This window comes from Protopterus annectens, chromosome 4.part0 (assembly GCF_019279795.1).
Source record: "Protopterus annectens isolate FY-2018-M chromosome 4.part0, PAN1.0, whole genome shotgun sequence".
In the NCBI taxonomy this organism is placed as follows: Eukaryota; Metazoa; Chordata; order Ceratodontiformes; family Protopteridae; genus Protopterus; species Protopterus annectens.
In genome coordinates, this window is record NC_056733.1 from 902,597,112 (window position 1) to 902,617,739 (window position 20,628).

Consider the following 20,628-nt stretch of genomic DNA (forward strand, 5'->3'; position numbering starts at 1 on the left):
TATACATACACAGGAATGTCATCTATTCCTGGGGCCTTTCCTGTAGATTGGTTATACATACACAGGAATGCCATCTATTCCTGGGGCCTTTCCTGTAGATTGGTTATACATACACAGGAATACCATCTATTCCTGGGGCCTTTCCTGTAGATTGGTTATACATACACAGGAATGCCATCTATTCCTGGGGCCTTTCCTGTAGATTGGTTATACATACACAGGAATACCATCTATTCCTGGGGCCTTTCCTGTAGACTGGTTATACATACACAGGAATACCATCTATTCCTGGGGCCTTTCCTGTAGATTGGTTATACATACACAGGAATACCATCTATTCATGGGGCCTTTCCTGTAGATTGGTTATACATACACAGGAATACCATCTCTTCCTGGGGCCTTTCCTGTAGACTGGTTATACATACACAGGAATACCATCTCTTCCTGGGGCCTTTCCAGTAGACTGGTTATACATACACAGGAATACCATCTCTTCCTGGGGCCTTTCCTGTAGACTGGTTATACATACACAGGAATACCATCTATTCCTGGGGCCTTTCCTGTAGATTGGTCATACATACACAGGAATACCCTCTATTCCTGGGGCCTTTCCTGTAGATTGGTTATACATACACAGGAATACCATCTATTCCTGGGGCCTTTCCTGTGGACTGGTTATACATACACAGGAATACCATCTATTCCTGGGGCCTTTCCTGTGGACTGGTTATACATACACAGGAATACCATCTATTCCTGGGGCCTTTCCTGTGGACTGGTTATACATACACAGGAATGCCATCTATTCCTGGGGCCTTTCCTGTAGATTGGTTATACAAACACAGAAATGCCATCTATTCCTGGGGCCTTTCCTGTAGATTGGTTATACATACACAGGAATACCATCTATTCCTGGGGCCTTTCCTGTAGATTGGTTATACATACACAGGAATACCATCTATTCCTGGGGCCTTTCCTGTAGATTGGTTATACATACACAGGAATATCATCTATTCCTGGGGCCTTTCCTGTAGATTGGTTATACATACACAGGAATACCATCTATTCCTGGGGCCTTTCCTGTAGACTGGTTATACATACACAGGAATACCATCTATTCCTGGGGCCTTTCCTGTAGACTGGTTATACATACACAGGAATACCATCTATTCCTGGGGCCTTTCCTGTGGACTGGTTATACATACACAGGAATACCATCTATTCCTGGGGCCTTTCCTGTAGATTGGTTATACATACACAGGAATACCATCTATTCCTGGGGCCTTTCCTGTAGACTGGTTATACATACACAGGAATACCATCTATTCCTGGGGCCTTTCCTGTAGACTGGTTATACATACACAGGAATACCATCTATTCCTGGGGCCTTTCCTGTAGACTGGTTATACATACACAGGAATACCATCTATTCCTGGAGCCTTTCCTGTAGACTGGTTATACATACACAGGAATACCATCTATTCCTGGGGCCTTTCCTGTAGACTGGTTATACATACACAGGAATACCATCTATTCCTGGGGCCTTTCCTGTAGACTGGTTATACATACACAGGAATACCATCTATTCCTGGGGCCTTTCCTGTAGACTGGTTATACATACACAGGAATACCATCTATTCCTGGGGCCTTTCCTGTAGACTGGTTATACATACACAGGAATACCATCTATTCCTGGGGCCTTTCCTGTAGACTGGTTATTCATCACCACTTTTATCTCATCTCCTCCTATGCTGCTAGTAAATGAGTCTCCTCTACCTCTAACCTTAGCATATTTAATTCTTCCATAAACATTTCCATTTTTACCTTTTCATGACTTCCATATTTCTCTGCTTTATCCAGACTTTCATAGAATTTTCAAAATATTTGTAATACTTTTACAGGATCGCTTATCTTTTTTGTTATAGGCTCACTAAGGTTGGTGACAGGCCTTTCCCACTTTCTGTTGCCTGAGTCGTGCTAAAAGCTATTATGCTCTAGAGTTATTATTAAAAAACAGGTGCTTAACAGCAATCCTTCTAAACACGCAGATATTATCAGGGTTGTCCCTTATTTTTAGTTTAGCATTCTGCAGTTGCTCGTCTTGTTCTGTGAGATTCCCCTATTTTGCAATACTCTGTCAGTCCCTCAAAATAGTTCTTGTTACTTCTTAAGTGTAGGATTACACTGGCATGTATTTATATTCCACTTAAACCTGCTATAATGGAGCTTAAGAAAATTCTGGGAGAACTAATCAGTTTTCAGCAAGGAATATTACTTATATGTAGGGACTGGAATGTGACACAACAGTGAAGATGAGTCTGGAGGACCCAGAAGGGAAAGTATAGCAAAGGAGGGTAGATTTTTGAAGAAATTTAAGAAAATATTTGGCATGGAAAATGTGAATTCATTAATAGGAGTTCGGAGTGAATTTACATATTCTCCCCCAAAATATAAAAACTGGGCTAGGCTAGTCAGAATTTACATTTCACAGGAACATGTGCATTTAACTGACGGGTCTTGATACGTACCGAATAACTATTTCAGATCATGCACCAGTAATAACTAAAATAAAAACACAGGGCAATGATATAAAAATGAGACACTTGAGCTTTCCCACCTAGAGGTTGAAAAGAGAGGAATTTAAGGAATGGGTAGTGAAGATTATTCAGTAGCTTTTAGAGAGGATAGAAATTTCTTTTGAAAATATAGCAAGCAGTGGGATAAAATTAAGGTGGGTTTAAAAATAGGGTGGAAATAAAAGAAAGGGAGCTATGGTTAAAAAGTAACAATAATTATTCAGAGGGACTGACAAATGGTAAAGTATTGCAGAAGAGGGGGAATCTCACAGAACAAGAAGAGGAACAACTGCAGAATGCTAAGCAGAAAATAAGGGATTACCTCGATAATATGCACAAGTTTAGAATGATTGCTGTTAAGCAACTGTTTTTTGATAATAACAGCAGAGCACAAAAACTTTTAGTATAATGACTCAGGCAACAGAAAGTAGAAAGGGCTGTCGCCAAGCTTAGGGAGCCTATAACAAAGGAAGGTAATAAGAGATTCTGTAGAGGTATTAGAAATATTTCGTAAATTCTATGAAAGTCTGTATAAAGCAGAGTAATATGGAAATCAAGAAAAGATACAAATGGAAATGTTTATGGAAGAATTAAATATTCCAAGGTCAGAGGTATTTGAGGCTCAATTACTAATGGTTAAGATAGGAGAAGATGACATAAAACTGAGATATATAATCAATCTACAGGAAAGCCCCTAGGAATAGATGGTATTCCTGTGGAAGTTTGGAAGCTAGGAGGGAAAAACTGATAAAGATCTGGAAGGTTTTGCTTAACAGTATTTTAAGAGGAGAAGCACCATATCTATGGGACATAAGAGAAGTATTTAGGCGTATGGATTAATAATGGCTTATGTTATGGCAGCTAAGGATATGTGGGAAGAGACTAAAAAAAATAAATACAAAACTGAGAAACTGGAAGCTCTTATTTAGTCTTGTATACAGGTCAGGCACACTTATATAAACCCAAGGACAAGCTGTGGACAATAATAAAAAAAATAAAGGAATTTATCTGGGAGGGAAAGAGGCCAAGAGGTAAGTGGGGTAAGTTAATCCTTCCAATAGAACAAGGCGCTTTAGGTTTACCTGATTTGAAGGGATATTTTAGAGCTACAGAGTTAAGGCTCATATACACAGCACAAGCAGAAAGCTACAATTCAAAGTGGAAATGGATGATGATGATGAAGCAAGGTGGAAGATTAAGAACTAGAGAGAGTGGGATTTTGAATGCAGATCCTTAAGGGAAATAATAGCAACCACATAAAATATTATATTCAAAAGCAACAAAGTATTCTAAGAACTAAGCCAATACAAGAAGGGAGGAAGGAGAATTTGCCAATAGGGATGACTGCAAGTGGGGTACAGAAAATAGGCAAGAGGGGCTGGAATTTCCTGGAGAAACGCGGCAAAGGTACCAAGATACTGGCAGCAAATAAGCAGGAAAGGTAAAAGAGTGGGATGAGGCCGAGAAGACATTTGGATTGCAAGCTACAGACTGCCTTCCCTACCAGGGCTTGATCTCAGAGTACAGAGAAAGGGACAGGGAAATTTTAAGTGAATGACCTGCTCTAGTAGAGTTTTCAGTTGAATCATGAACAAAAGCAGCTGTTCAAAAGGGATAATTAGTAAGGCATATAAATATTGGAAAAGCAATTTATAACAAAATAATGGCAAGACATATGTAAGGCTCCCAAGTATGCAATCAAGACGAGAAGGTTTATGATCTTTGATTGGAAGTATTTGCATAGGTATTTTTAAACTCCAAGCAGACTTCAAAGAATTTTTCCTCTAATAGATATCAAACATTGGAAGTGTAATGGTGAAGAAAGAGGTAACTGGGGAGATATGTTTTGGGAGTGTAAAGAGTTGGCAGATTTTTAAAATTCTCTGCACAGTACTCTGTCATAAATATTGTCTGAGCAAATGGTTGTAAGTAAGGAAATGATTCTTTTGAGGATCTGAATTGCCTAGACATAGTAAGGCCTTATTAAGTTTAATTCTGTTGGCTGCCTAAAAAGCAATTACTAGGAAATTGTAATCCAAGTTTATAACAACTGTATTTGAAGTACTGAATATTATAAAAAAGTTAAAAGAACTGGAAGATGGTTCTTTAGAAAAGGGTGGAGCAAATTACATACAAGCAAACAAACTGTGGGAACAATACATGTAAAATAATGTTCAGGAGTAGAAGGAGTGAGGTTTAAGGGAAGGCAGGAATTCAGCAATTTTTTGGTAATGTTGGACTGACAGTAGCAAAGAAAACATACATGATGTATATTGTATTTAAATGGAAAATTGTTAAAATGATTTGTTTTCTTTTCTGTTAATGTATGTTTTCCTACGTCTTAAGTGATTATTTAATACAGGTGTTTACAAAAGGTGACTTCTGGGTAAGTGGCCCTTTTTTTGCTGAGACTTAATCATCTTATTTCTATGTAGCTCTAAAAGTGACTGGTTTACAGTCTCAAGCTTAAGACATTTTGGTGCATTTAGGGAAGGATCGCGTTTGAGGTGTATAAAGGTCACAGAGAAAGTTTATAGATGAGAGAAGAAGCCTCCAGATTAATTCGATATTTATATCTCTCACAGATGTAATTATCAGCGTTATGAATAAGCTCATTATCTGTGAGCATAAGGTGGTTTGTACTCTGTCTTAGGTGACAGAGTACTAAAAGAGTGGCAACAGAGGTGAAACTAGCAGGACGACCGTCCATCTCGTCCAATGCTTAGGTGTTCAGACAAGTAAAGAAAATGAAGCACTTTATGTAGGTAGGACAAATGCAAAAAAAGGATCTTTCAAGCTTTAGCATTCAAAGGGGTGGAACTTAACAATTTCATCCTCTAGTGCTGACCAATACGAGCAGACAAGACTAGGAGTAGCTACCAAAGTTATAATAAGGGCAGGCAACACAAGGCCTCAGTCACCAAATGTAAAACAGCAATGTGGATTGGCTTGGAGGACACACTGTATTCTAGCTCTAGGAAATACAATGGGAGGACCACTGTATTTAAACATCTTAACGAAAGAGACTTCACAAAATGATACTTGTGTGCTTACTGATAGCAGCTATTACATAAGGAGGGTGATGGAACTACGTTATCAAATTATTATAAGGGTTGGGCGACAACAGATACACCAAGAACACAACTAGAATGTGGAGGGAGATACGTAGCTCTGTAGTCGATCGGCCTAGAACTGACTTAATGAAAGCACAAGGCCTGAACTAGCTTGAAACACACAGACACTCACCATATAAAAACATTTACTTTTTTAAAGCACTGTTCAGTTATGGTGATTGGCTAGTCAGGACAGAAAGTTGATATCAGTGAGTTTGTCACTAGCAAAATCAAAGAGGCTCACTAAATGTCATGTTTTCCATGTTTTAATGTGATCAGAGTCAATGTATTAGGCTTGTGTTTTGGGATCTTGCATACCACTTCACTGGTCAGATATACAACTTGCTTCAAGACATCTATTCAGATTTTGAATTGTGCGTTTAACAGTTTACAGAATTAATTCTAGGATTTTGAATCATGTAAGTTTAACAGTGTACAGTCTTGATTCTATGATTTTAAATCACTTGTTTTACAGTTTACAACCATGATTCTAGGATTTTAAATTGCATGCATTTGGCAGTTTATAACCTTGCTTCTAGGATTTTGAATTTCATAAGTTTAACAGTTCACAGTCTTGATTTTATGATTTTAAATTGTATGTGCTTGACATTTTACAACTCTGATTATAGGACTTTGAATTATATCTGTTTGACAGCCTAATATACACTATGAACCTACAAACTAAAGACCACTGAGGCATTTATAAGCTTAGCCAAGCATCCCACTTGTATCTTGCAAGTACATGCACCTTAGAGGTTATTTTAAGGGGTTTATGGAAAATAGAGCAATATTTACAGGCTGCCTCTGTCCATTAGAGACACTGGTCCAGGTTTCTCTTAAAAAGGGTTAGGGAAAATTTCTGCTTCACATGGTTGGGAGATCTGTTCTAGAGAACGGGAATTCTCTGACAGACATACCCATTCTTCCAACGTGTCCTATTTATGTTGCAAGCAGTTTAAATCCCTAGATAAAGTAATTCTGATGCTATTTGTTTTGCAGATATGCAAAAGGACAGTCCGAGTGGCAGCCAAGGATGCCCTGCATGCCAGGCACAGATCACCTCTCAACCGTCTGTAGAAAACAGAGTACAAAGGGGTTATTGTACTCGATGATGGACCCGATGAGGGAATGATAACTTCCTTGGACCCAGATGACATACCCTTGCATACACGTTGAGCAACATAGAATGATTTCCTCACTAGCTTTAGACGCATGTTGGTTGAAAGACAGGTTACTATCTACATGTCTACCCAAATCCTTGACTACTGGTTCTACTCATAGAGATGTGCTACTGATTAGGCAATTTCCTAGGGCGGTTGACTTCACAAAGGGTACTGCTGCAATTTTTTTGGCACTGAATTTTAAACTGTTGCTTTGGCACCAATCATTTGTCTGTTTTAGTCTTTCCTGAAGGATGTTAGTGTCTTGGGAGGATTCTATGACTGCTCCTAGTTTTCAATCCTCTGCAAACTTGGTCAGACAGTGGCCCTTGACATTGGTCTGGACTTCCCAGGAGTAGATGCCAAAAAGGAGCAGACCTAGCGCACAGCCTTGAGGGACTCAGCTAATGGACAGCCTCTTTGTGGAGGTGTTCTCCCTTATCCTATCTTCCTGGGTCCTATCTGAGCACCAGCTGGGTATCCAGATGTCACATAGGGATTTATGCCTATATGCTTTTGAGATGCATGGCTACGCTTAAAATGGCCCTTGTGGTTGTTAGCCTAGTAAACTCCTATCAACCTATATGTGAATGTGTTTATAATGCCCAAGTGATGTATTGTATCAAATCCCTTAGCCAGGTCAAGGTAGGTGGTATACCATTTTGCCCTCACCCATTGTCTTAGTGACCTTTTCAAAGAATATGGACAGGGATGAACTATGTTTTATGTGGATGGGGAGTCTGTTCCAGAGCAGAGATATCCTCTGTGAGATATATCTGTCCCTTGAAACTTTTCTGTTGATGTTGCAGAAGAGGTTTAGATCACTATTTCTGATGTGCAATAAATTCATCAGTAACGGGTCGAAGGATGCCTTGTATGCCTTACATAGGTCCCCTCTTAGCAGTCTGTAGGATACAGAGTATAGTGACAGAGCTTTGAGTAGGTCCACGTAAGACATGTTGTTTAGTCCCTGTATTGTTTTAGCAAGGTATTTCTGTGGGCGCCCCAGTCATTGCATGAGTCTGGACAGAGACATGCCAAAAGGGGCATTATATTAAATGATTGGCCTAATGAGGGCTAAGTAATGGGGGGCAATGATGTCCCTAGATCTAGACACAATCCATTTGTTTATAAGATGTGCACTATTGAAGGACTTCCATACAACAGTTACACGTTGGCCAAAAGTTAGGTCACTCTCCACATAAGTTCCCAAATGCCAAACAACTGGGTCAACTCTTAAGGGTGTATTGTTAATGCGGTAGTTCCCTGGTACAGATGACTTCCCAAAGGATGCAATAATCATGTAAGAGGTCAGACCAAAAAAGGCAAGTGAAGCAGCAACAGCTCTTGCGGATGGGTTCTAGGTTTACCAGGAAAAGGGATTCCTTTCCATGGATAAACAAAGGGAATACAACTGGACAGCCATCTGAATAAGATCACTTTTGAAACAGGTTTGCCCAACTGGGTATTGGAGAAGGAAGCAAAAACCTGGCTTGATTTTTCTGAATGTTTTAGTTCTGTCCAAATAAAATTTAAGTTGACAATGCACATCCAAACAGTAGAAAGAGACTCATCCTTTGTTGCTACAGCTGGGGAAGAAAACAGGTAAATGGGTTGGCTAAATTAAGTTCAACTCAAAGACCACTTTAGGTAAGAAAGAAAGGCTGGTACATAGAAATACCCCATACTTATGAAAAATAAGATAATGAGGTGTGTAGGACACAGCTTGAAGTTCTGAAAGCCTTCTTGCAGAAGTAATGGCCACCAAAAACAGTCTTCCATTACAGCAGTTTCAAATTTACTATAGTGGATGGTTCAAATGAAAGTCTAGTCAAGGCTCTCAAGACTAGGGACATATCCAAAGGAGGAACTGGATCCCTGGCAGAGGTCTAAGGAGGAATGTACTTTCAAAAAGACCTTTGATAGTTTGATGCAACAGGTGTATTATGCATGCCTACATGACAATTAGATATGGCAGCTAAATGATCCTTGATAGTGGAATAACTGAGACCAGAGTTAAACAGATCAGTCAGGAAATCTAAAATTCTGTCCAAAAAATAGGCAAGGGATCTAAAAATTTGGTTGAGGCTCAAACAGAAAATCTTTTCCATTTCATAGTAAAAAGCATCATTGTCAAAGGTTTGTGAGAAGAAGAAAGGCTGTAGAAAACGTTTAGAAAACTTGGGGTCTCTGGCTATCACTGAATTTGGAGGAACCAAGTGATCATTCTGAGGGACTTGAGATTCGGATGAGGTTGGCCTGAGGACTGAGAAATGACTGCTGGAACAGGGTCCAGAACTCAAAGTGTGTGCAACAGATAAGGCCACAGAAAGAAGAAACAAACTTGTCTCAACCAAAGGGGGCTATGAGGATCCCAGTCACTCTGCAATGGGCTGTCTTCTGAAGAAACGTTATCAAGAGGGTTGGGGGGATAAGCATAATGGAGACCCAAGGGGCCAAGCATGAAGAGTGCCCCTTCGTGAATGTCACTCTGAGAGGATTAGGGAAAAAAGCTGCTGCACTTGGTGTTGAAGGGGGGGAGTAAAGAGATCACAGAAGGGTTGATCCCAGAGGCCAAAACTCATGCCACTATCTCCGGATTAAGGAAACACTCGTGTGGCATGAGGATGCTTCTGCTCAAGTTGTCTGCTAGTATGTTAGCTTTCCCTGGGATGTGTACTGCTGTCAGAAACTACTGCAAGGACATCACCCATTGCCACACTCTTGTGGCCTCATGACACAGGGGATATAACAGTTTTTTTCCATTTATGTACCACACCATTGCTGTGTTGTTGGACTGGATGGCTATCACACACCCCTGAGGAGAAAGTCCTAAAAGGGCTGCAATGCTAGGAAACTGCTCTCACTGATACTAAGACTGGCCTCTAACTAGGAATACATACCCTGTGCCATCTTCTTTTCAAAATGCCCCACCCCAGGAGGGAAGCATCCATGGTAACTGTGGCCTGGGACTAAGGTAAAACAAAAGGATGACCTGTTCTGACTTGGTGAGATTCTAGCCATCAAGAAGCAATATGACAACAACATATATTGGTAAGACAAATGGGAAAGTCCACAGGATGACAGGAGACTGACCACTGAACCAACAGGGTCAACTGAAGAACTTGTGTGGAACCTTGTCGGTGGCACAAGATAAATATATGTGGTCATCAGGCCAAAGAACTCGGTAAGCTGGAGACATCTGAAAATTTAAAAATGGGAGACTTGAATCTGCAGGGAGGATAGTCTGGAGGGGGGGGATTAATTTAGCAATTTCATTGACAGTATTCAGATGCCAACCAATGAAATCCAGGACATGTATCTGTTCCAGACTGGACTTGCAGTTCACAGATATGCCCAAGGATAAACACAGTCACAGTAATTAGTTCCTTGTTTGGATTAGAGATGCCTTTGAGGCAGTTGTCCAGATAAGGAAACACCTGGAACCCCTAGAGCCTAAGCCCAAACTAACATGGGTTGTGTGCAAAAGGGGGTATGACCTGACTCCCTCTTGCTTGCTGATGTACCACGACTGTGGTATTGTCTGTAACAACTTGAAGAGGTCCTGGGAACCAAAGATGATTTAGAGAGTTGAGTGCCTTATCAGGGCACGTTTCTCCTTTGTAGTTATGTGCTAGCATTTGTCCTTGGTAACCCACACACCTTGCACTTTTCTCTTCCTGAAAATGATCCTCAAGAAAAATCCAAGGTGACTGACGACTATGGAACAGTGAGGGAGAAGAGCAGACCTGGATTTGCAATCTCCACCAAGTGATTTCTCTTCTGACAAACCCCAGTACTGGGATTTGGAAGGACAGAGGATGTTGGTACTTAAAACAGAGACTTCATATACCTCTGTATCTTCATGTGGAGTCTTGCCAGGTGTATCAAGAAAATCATAGATGCCATGAGACCCAAACTCCTGAGGTATTCCCTTGCAGTGACCAAAGTCTGAGTACAAAACCTTAGAAATAGCTCTAGATATTGATACATTTTCCTATGGAAGAAAAGCTCTTGGAACTGACGTGTCTAACTAACTGCCTGGGAATACAATCCAAAAAAACACTTTTGAGTGTTCTGTTGGAATTCCAGCTTGTGTAAGAGATTTCCCACCCGAGTGAGAGATTTCCTGAAACTTTGAAAAAGATTCAGCAAAGATAAGCACGTCACATAAATATGGGAAACGTGGATACCCTGCAGCTTGCACTGAGCTCTAAGTGGAACTAGACACGTTGTGAACAGTCTTGCTGCAGTGGATAGTCCAAAGGATAAGGCAGGAAACTGATTAATTGTTTCAGACACACAAAAGCCATAAGAAACACCTGAAGTATGGATAAATAGTGGTGTGATGATAAGCATCTTTTAAATCTAGTGTTACTAGGAAATTTGAATGAGGAAGAATAGGCAACAGGTTGTAAAGTGACATCATCATTTTGAATTTGGACACGATCACAAACAGGTATAGGAAAGAAAGCCCCAGAATTGGTCTCCAAGCATATTTTTTCCTTTGGCACTAAAAACATACTTGAATAAAAATCTTTCCCACCTGGGGAGGAAGAACTTGTTCTATCACTCCTTGGGATAGCATATAATGAAGGACCAGGGAAAATAAGAGAGTCTAGTCAGATGGATGAGGGATTACCCCTTGGAAAGGAGAAATGTCCTCCCACTGATATGTGTAACCTTGAAGAATGATCTTTTGAACCCATCTGTTGCCAAAGACAAAGAAGAGATTCAAACTTTCTGGAAGGGAAAATGGGCTGCCAGGGTGGGTGGGGGGTGGGGGGAACAAGGTCCCTTAAATAGGACTTCTGACTTGTTGGTCTGTCCTTGGTTATGGGGGATTCCAGAATTCTTTCTAGAATCCCCTTGCTATTTCTTCTTGAATACCTATTTATCTGCATTTATTCAGACTGAGTGAATCACTTAAAAAATTTGGAAAAGGAGGGCTGAAAAAATGTACAGATTACCTGTATCAACTTATCCCTTTCATCACACTTTTTGATCCCTTCTGCAGCAGCGGGGCCAAAAACTAAATCTGTATCCAACGGAAAATTTAGAATCACATTTGTATCATTATCAGAGAGCTGGGTAGAATCAGTGAGGGCAGTGTATTACGGGTAGAGGAGGCTGAGCTTTGGGGTTGAAGAATCTGAGGTGTTGGCCTCGAATCCAGATCATATCTAATAACTCACAAGTTGAGATTGACGGAAAAGACAACATTGGATCGGAGAGTCATGTGAGATGCAGGCCTGGCAAACTGTTCCATGAATTCTACAATAAATCTGTGCAATGTCAGAAAAGTGATAATTGTGAGATGCTGGGAGACAGACATGTGTACCATAATAAATCTCTGCGTACAATATCAGGAAAACTGACAATCATGTGAGATGCTGGGAGACTATTTCATGTGTACTACAATAAAGCTGTGCAGTATCAGAAAAATGATAATCATGTGAGATGCTGGGAGATGGTCCCATGAATTCTACGACAAATCTGTATGTGTAATGTCAAAAAGCTGACCCCCACGTAAGACATTTACAGGCAGTTCCATACGTTATGATAAACTTCTACATGCAGCATCAAAAAAGTAATGCCTATGGAATGTTCTAGCTGACAGCCCTGTGTGTCCTAAAAGAAATCTGTATATGCAGTGCTAGTTGACTGCATAAAATATAAGGAGATGGCCAACTACACACTACGACTGCAGGATGACCAGTAACAGCTCACATAAACAGTAAATGTACTCTGTATACCCTGTAAGTGTCAGTACAGTAAAAGGTGCTTGTCAGAATACACACAACTAACCTAATGATTCCTACATGTAGCGACAGCCAAAAGTACAGTTGTGTACACTTACCATAAATGTAGATGTTCGAGTGTCTTCACTGTTGCAGTCATCACTGTAGGGTTCTTCCTGCTGGCAGGCAGTCCTTGGTCGGCCAGAATCCCAAAGTCTGGGTCCGGCGTCGGCTGTTCAGTCATGCTCCCTGATGTCAGAGCGCTAGGAGTACATAGCTGCCAGCCGACGCCATGTTCTCCAGTTTTTCTTGCCCCAGATGTCAGGTGCCTAAAAATGAAGGCTAATAGTAAAAACCAAAAAATATCATACCACAAACCCCATAGCCTGTAGCAAATACACCTCAGAAGAAAGCTGAAGTAGGTAAGCACACTAGTGAAAGTATAAGAGGGGACAGGAGGGAGGGTAACCCAGACTGCAACAGTGAAGACACTCGAACATCTACATTTATGGTAAGTGTACACAACTGTACTATATTCATCATGTTTCACTGTTGCAGTCATCACTGTAGGGTTGAATCCCAAAACTGAGATAAAGGGTGGTGGTTAGAGTAGAAGGGGCGGCTAGAAGGCCCTGCAAGACTGCAGAAGCAAAGCCTGCCCTAGACTTAGAGTAAAGAGGGAGATTATAGTGCTTAGAGAAAGTATGCACTGAACTCCAAGTTGCAGCTTCCAAAATATCTTTGGTAGGTACACCCCTGAGAAAGGCAGCTGAAGTAGCAGCAGCTCTGGTAGAGTGAGTCCTAATTTTTCCTGGGATTTGCTTTCCATGATGAAAGTAACAAAATCTGATTCCATGAACAATCCATTTAGAAATGGTCTGTTTTGAAATGGCTTTGCCTTGGGAGTTTGTTGCATAAGAAACAAACAGTTGCTCTGTTTTCCTGATATCCTTGGTCCTGTTCAGGTAAAAATGAAGTTGTCTGAGTACATCCAAGGAATGCAAGATCCTTTCCCCCTTATTTTGTGGATTAGTGAAGAAAGTTGGCAGGTGAATAGTTTGATTTAAAGCCACTTTGGAAACCACTTTAGGCATGAAAGTAGGATTAGTCCTTAAAGACACCCTGTCTTGGTGAAAAATAATATAAGGTTCCACAGCCATGAGAGCTTGTAACTCCGAGACTCTCCTGGCTGAAGTCAAAGCCAGTAGGATAGCTGTCTTCCATGATAAATACTTAATATCAGATGTGGCAGCAGGCTCAAAAGGAGGCAGAGTGAGTTTTTCCAGAACATAGTTGAGGTCCCAGGCAGGTATGGGTGGTGTCCTAGTGGGCCTTAAATTCTTTGCTCCTCGGAGATATTGTTTCACAAGTGGATGCGAAAAGATTGGATGGTCTGTATTGTAATGAGCAGAGATAGCTGAGGCATGAATTTTTATGGAGGAGAAGGATAAACCCTTATGTAACATGTCTGTCAGGTAAAGTAAAATCAGTGGGATATTAGGAATGAGAGGATCTGAATCCTGAGCATGCATCCAGGTGCAAAATCTCTTCCATTTACCTGCATACGATTTTTTAGTGCTAGGCCGTCTGGCTTCTAAGATGACATCCATGACCTGTTTGGGAAGCAAAGGATTAGTCATAGACCCTGAATTCGCCAGGCTGAGAGTTTTGACATGCGAGTGCAGAACCTGGCCCTGGTGTTGGGACAAAAGATTTGGAATGTGAGGTAAAAGCCAAGGAGGCTCCTGGGATAGATTCATCAGTGTTGAGTACCAAAACTGACGAGGCCAATTTGGGGCCAGTAAAATCATCATCTTGGGCTTGTCCTGCTTGATCTTTAATAACACCCGTGGTAGAAGAGGTAGTGGTGGAAAGGCATACCCCTTGAGGTTTTTCCAACTGAATGATAGTGCATCCACTTTCCATGCTAGCTTGTGAAATGTCCTTGTGCAAAAAATCTGTAACTGGTGGTTGAGGGGGGATGCAAATAGATCTATGTCCGGGCAGCCCCAGGCTTCTGTAATCGTCTTGAATATGTGGGTGTCTAGCATCCACTCGTGTGGGTCTGACAGGTTCCTGCTCAGGCTGTCTGCCACAGTATTTTGTTTCCCTGGCAGGAACTTAGCCTGTAGATCCACTTTGAAAGCTAGAGCTGTGTTCCATAGAGTCATGGCTAGTCTGCAAAGGGAGTAGGAATGTGAGCCCCCCTGCTTGTTTATGTACCACATAACTGTGGTGTTGTCTGTTCGTATCTGTAGTTGTCCTGGTTGTAGAAGATCCCTGAAAGCCAAGAGGGCATTCTGAACAGCTAACATCTCTTTTAAATTGATAGGTAGGTGCTCCTGATCCTCTGTCCAAAAACCTTGCAGACCCTTTCCCTGCAAGTGGGCTCCCCAAGCGTAATGCGAGGCATCCGTGGTTAACACTTGGCTGGCTGGAGGTAGACTGAAGGCTTTCCCTTTGTTGTGAAGACATGCCATGGTCCACCAATGGAATTCCTTTTGTAGGCAAGGCAAGACAACAATCTGTGTGTCTAGACTGTGGCAATGCTGGGACCATACACTTTTTAGGTACCATTGTATTTTTCTCATATGTAGTCTTGCATTTGGTATGAGAAGGATGCAGGAGACCATGTAACCCAAAGCCTGCAGGAATTTCCTTGCAGTTAGATGAGTTATAGAAGCCAAGGTTTTGAAAGTGGAAGCCAGCTGTAGTTGTTTTTTGGATGTCAGGAATGCCATCTGGGTTGTTGTGTTTAAAAGAGCACCCAGAAAAGTTATCTGTTGTGTGGGGGTCAAATTTGACTTTTTTATGTTCACAGTGAATCCCAGATACTTGAGAAGATTTTGAACAAATTCCAGGTGCTGGAGTAAAACATCCTTGCTGTCTGCTTGAATAAGGCAGTCGTCCAGATAAGGGTAAATTTGAATACCCTTGAGTCTGCAATAAGCTACTACTGGTGCCAGGCACTTGGTGAAGACCCTGGGCGCAGTAGACAAGCCAAAGGGCAGCACAGAGAATTGGTAATGTTTCGAGCCGGCCTTGAACCGGAGGTATTTTCTGCACTCCTGTCTGATAGGGATGTGTAGGTAAGCCTCCTTTAAATCCAGTGTCACCATCCATGCATTTTTGCTCAACATTGGCAGGAGCTGCTGCAGAGTAAGCATCTTGAACTTTGGTATCTCCAGGAAAGTATTTAAGAGTGACAGATCCAGGATGGGTCTCCATGAGTTTTGCTTTCTGGGAACTAGAAAAAGCCTTGAGTAAAAGCCTTGCTCCGTCTCTGACTGTGGAACCAGTTCTATGGCCCTCATAGCCATGAGGGATCCCACCTGGTTTAATGCCTCAGACCATTGGTGTTTTGGTAGGTCTGGCCATCCGTTTGGTCTTGGCAAGGTATGAAAGTGGAATTTGTAACCTCTTGAAACTACATCCAGAACCCACTTGTCTTGGGTTATGTAAGCCCAATTTTGTTGAAAAAGAGAGAGTTTTCCTCCTAGAGGGGCTTCCAGGAGAGAAGTTCCTGGAGCCATGCAGGGGGAGTCATTGAGCCTGTTTTCTATATGATTGAGGTCTGTCCTCTCCACCCCTGGAGGTGGAAGCACTCCATTGTCTAGGTCTGTAAGAGGTCTGTGTTTGAGGCCTCCCTCTGGTGCGCCTATATCTACCCCTCTGAGACCTGTCCGAGCTGGGAAAAGACCAATTTTTTGTTGGCCAATTTCTGCTAAATCTTGGGGGCTGAACTTGTAAGAAATCCTTAACCGTTTGCATGGATTTTGCCTTATCCTCCATTTTCTTTATCACCTCTTCAGCCTTAGGCCCAAACAAAACATTATGTTGAACAGGAGCATCCAGTAACTTTGCTTTCACTTGCTCAGGTAAGTTTTGTTCCTTTAACCAAGCATGTCTTCTAATGACTGTGCCAGAGGCAGCCGCCCTGCAAGAAGCCTCCAAGGCATCAAAATCACAGTGTAAACCATGCTTCCCCACTTGTTCAGTAGCATGCATCAAATCATGTAATTCCTTATTATCTGCACATGCAGAAATGGTACCTAACTTTTGTTTCATAACAGACAGTAGAAATTGCTGATATTTTAGCATATGAAATTGGCAATTTAAAGCCCTAATCGATAAAGTAGCAGAAGTATACACTTTTTTGCCCCATCTCTCCAAAGCTCTGGAATCCTTATCTGTCGGAATAGGGTTTTTAGCAGAGGCAGCCTTAACCCCCTTAGGACCCTGAGAAATGGTTTCTGGATCAGCAGTAGGATTTTTGTAAAGGAACTGGTGGGAGTCAGGGACCCTGTAATATCTGTCGGGCTTAGCAGGGGCTGGAAGAAAGGAGTCAGGAGTTAAATTAGCCTCAGAAAAGGCATCATCCACAATATCCAAAATAGTAGGAATAGCCAGGGGTCTATGTTGGGGAAGAAGAAGGAAATCCCTTAGCCTTCTCTTAGATTCCGAGTACTCCTGTCCCTCCCAGTGAAAATGTTCCATCATGTCATGTAAAGTTTCCCCAAAAGAAAAATCCTCAGGGGGAGAAGCTGATGGAATAGATTCCTCAGCATCAGAATCCTCATAAGGAGGGAAAGAATATTCCTGTTCAGAGGAAGACACTGAAGAAATAGATGCCTGATCAGAAGATTCATAATCCAACTCTTGCCTTGGCCTTTTGTCTGGAGGGGGATGTGAACCCCTAATCATGGTTAGCAAGTCCTCCGCCATTTTAAGTAAATGTTTCTGGGATTTGGGTCCCAGATCAGAAGAGGCCTGGGCTGGTGTCTTAGATTTAGAAGGAGTCTTTGTCTTTGTCCTTGGTTTTGCCTTTATCAGAAGCTGTGTAGGCCTGAAACCCCCCTCGGAAGCCGGTACCTGCACAGCGGCTCCGGACCCATCCGAGGGAGCATTGTCCGAAGGTCCTGCAGCTGGAGTGGTCAAAGGCCTAGTTGGCTCCGCGTGGGAGTCCGTTTCGGCTATCGGTTCTGAAATGGCCGATGACAGGGGCTGCGAAAGCGCCTCACTGACGACAGCCAAACCTGAAGCTGGCTCTGCTTGTATAACGTCGTCTGATTTGGACCTCAGAGGCCTGTCCTTATCCTTGTGTCATTTGTGAACTCTGGTATTCGGAAGCGTGTCCGACGACATTTTGTAATTAAATCGCCTACCAAAGTAGTGAAAAGCAAAATCGTACCTCCGCTTAATCGTACGTTGGTTAAATCTAGCACAAAACCGACAACTAGCTACGTCGTGGTCAGGGTCTAAACAAGGAATACAGTAAGAATGGAAATCCTTATGAGGTATTTGCTTCCCACAAGAAATGCAATTATTAACTTTTTCTGACATCGGACTGGAGCAAGAAAAAATTTCCCCAATGGGGTACTTAGCTTTGAGAAGAAGAAGTAAGTCTTCGGACTGAAGCACGAAAAAATATCAGGAGTCAGCCGACCGGCACTTGTGAACTGCTTTCACCGCATGGCAAGAAAGACTGGAGAACATGGCGTCGGCTGGCAGCTTTGTACTCCTAGCGCTCTAATGTCAGGGATCATGACTGAACAGCCGACGCCGGACCCAGACTTTGGGATTCTGGCCGACCGAGGACTGCCTGCCGGCAGGAAGAACCCTACAGTGATGACTGCAACAGTGAAACACGATGAACATCTGGTACATATATGCACTGACAAAGACATCTGTATCTGCAGAGGAGGAAGATCGGCTGACAAAAGAGTGATGGCAGAATAACTTACACATGAACTATCAGCACATGAACTCTTACACATAGCACTGATAATAAGGTGGTCCGTACACACAGTGCTCTCACGCTGTTCATAAATGGTGTGCAAACTGGCCCCTGTGTCACAGTACTAACATAGAGAGGACTGTGTGTGCAGCGACAACAGTCTAGGCCATAAGCAAGGAGAAAACAAACCGACCTGAATATACAATGCCATAACCATTATTGCCAATGTGCATTAAAAACAGCTATATTCACATGCTATTAATAGCAGGGTCTGCTAGGAGTCTTGCAAAAGAAAAATCGACACAAATGTGAATCACTGCTACTAAAGGAAGGATTTGTCGTACCTGTTACATGGACGTATTGAGGTTTATTCTCAGATGAAAAGTTAAAGCTTGAAGGAGAGTATTTATCATGGATGAATCCGAACCTGAAACAGACAGCAAACAAAAACATTTACATAATGTTTAATGAATGTGACTGATGCATTGCATATATAACAGTCCTCTACTTTAAACTTCCTACAGTGATCCCTTACACCTTAACGGCAATGAGTCTGACCAGGCAGTACCTTCACTTCCCAAACAAATTGGTTGGTGTAGTCAAACAGTGATGTCGTCAGTGGAAGGTCAGTCAGCCCAGTTAATACAAAGGTGAGTCAGTCTGATAAGCTGGCCAACACTGGTGGCACAGAGATTTTATCCCTGACTATGCATGACTCTGGTTTGTTGACAGTAAGGTCCAATGCATGACATGGAAGGGAAAAGTTAGGCACAGTGAAAACACTTGTTTCTCTATTCAGAACAAAGGTTGCCATTTCTCCAAGCAATTCAGAAGAGGCCTCAGACAAAGTAGAGAAATGTTGTCAACCCCAAAATACTTAATAGAGAGAGAGAACAGTTAGGTAGTTAAATACCTAGAAAACTTAGTCCAGCCAGCTAGTGTCCCCTTTCACCATCAAGTCACTCAGCTCCATTCACAAATCCACAGCATCTGAGAAACCTACATGTCCTTCCTCATTTAATAGAGCTGGTTGCAGTTTTTTAAGGATGGGGAAGATACTTGAAACAAAAGCAAAATGTTTTACACCTTAAGGTATCATAGCATACTGTTTTTGTGACATAGAAATGTTGGTATGATATATAAAGGAAACAGAGTACAGTACATCTAAAGACAGACAGGGACTTCTTGTGAATGAGGCAGGCATCCTCAATGTAACAGGCCCTAAACGGACATAGTACCCACACTCTGGCACATTCTGGAAGAAGGCAGTAAGGAAAAACTGTGTTTTAACTAGTTTCTCGCACACAGGCATGTACTTGAGAAATGCTACTCTAGGGAAAGTAAAAGATCTTTATTATAATGCTCCCCAGCTGGACATGCGCTCACTGCCCTAGTCTACAGAAGAAGGAATGTAACCTCAGTTTATAATTCTGTAATGCACTCTGTTGCTAAGACCTACACCTTCAGTACACTTCCATCCAAAGGGTGGAATATACTCCTGGCATACAGGTCCTCTCTGTCTGCTGCTTCCCAAAGGAATGACAACCCTGCAGTGCTCAGCACTAGGAGGAATTTAGTCTCGGTTCTCCAGGGAGAGAAAGAAATATCACCTCATGGTCTTCTACCTCAAAGGGAGGACTCCAGCCTTGCTGGAGTCTCTCACAAAAGGGAGGAATGCTATCCCGGTACACTGCAAAGGAAGGAGGCTTTGTCTCAGACTACACTTTCCCAAATGGAAAAAATTAACTCTGTGAACATGTAAACACTGTTAGCCCACCTGCTATACCTACTTAATTAATTATATATGAATTACAGATACAGCTACTATTTAACACTAAAATCTGTTTCTTCTCAGCTCTACGATTCCCTTATGCACATGTTTACCTTTATAATTCCACCATTCAAGTACCATTCAAGGACAGAACTGTCAAGTACTGCCCTCCCCAGCAGGAGAAGATTTCCAAATACAACACTTACTGGCAAATGGTGCACTTACCTGTAAACAATGGCTTCCTGGAAGAGTTGCATGCGATCCCAGTGTGTATCTGGATCAAAGCCTACAACGTAAAGAGTGAAAAATCAAAATAACTTCCATTAGAAAGGAAACATTGTTTTGTCGAGATATAAGAATACACAAAGTGCAAACACTTAATTTCACCGAAACTGACATTCAAGAAAAGATGAGACTGAAGTATCAATCATTTCACACTTTAGGACCTATAAGCTCCATGTCTGTGTCCATATTTCCAGCATGGGGCTGATAATGCCCTATGGCAAATCAGACCCTTATTGTGTGCCTTG

The 20,628-nt window shown here is 41.9% G+C and overlaps 1 protein-coding gene across 1 annotated transcript in view; it reads right to left on the reverse strand.

Annotated features, from left to right (window-relative positions):
• Positions 1-20,628, reverse strand: part of DEPDC5 (DEP domain containing 5, GATOR1 subcomplex subunit) — a 2,513,958-nt gene that overhangs the window by 20,764 nt on the left and 2,472,566 nt on the right. Inside the window, exons 41-42 of the mRNA XM_044068865.1 lie at positions 20,324-20,384; positions 18,672-18,754 (exon numbers count right to left, since the gene is read on the reverse strand). Of these exons, the coding sequence (XP_043924800.1) occupies positions 18,672-18,754; positions 20,324-20,384 (144 nt within the window). The remainder of the gene's footprint in view (positions 1-18,671; positions 18,755-20,323; positions 20,385-20,628) is intronic.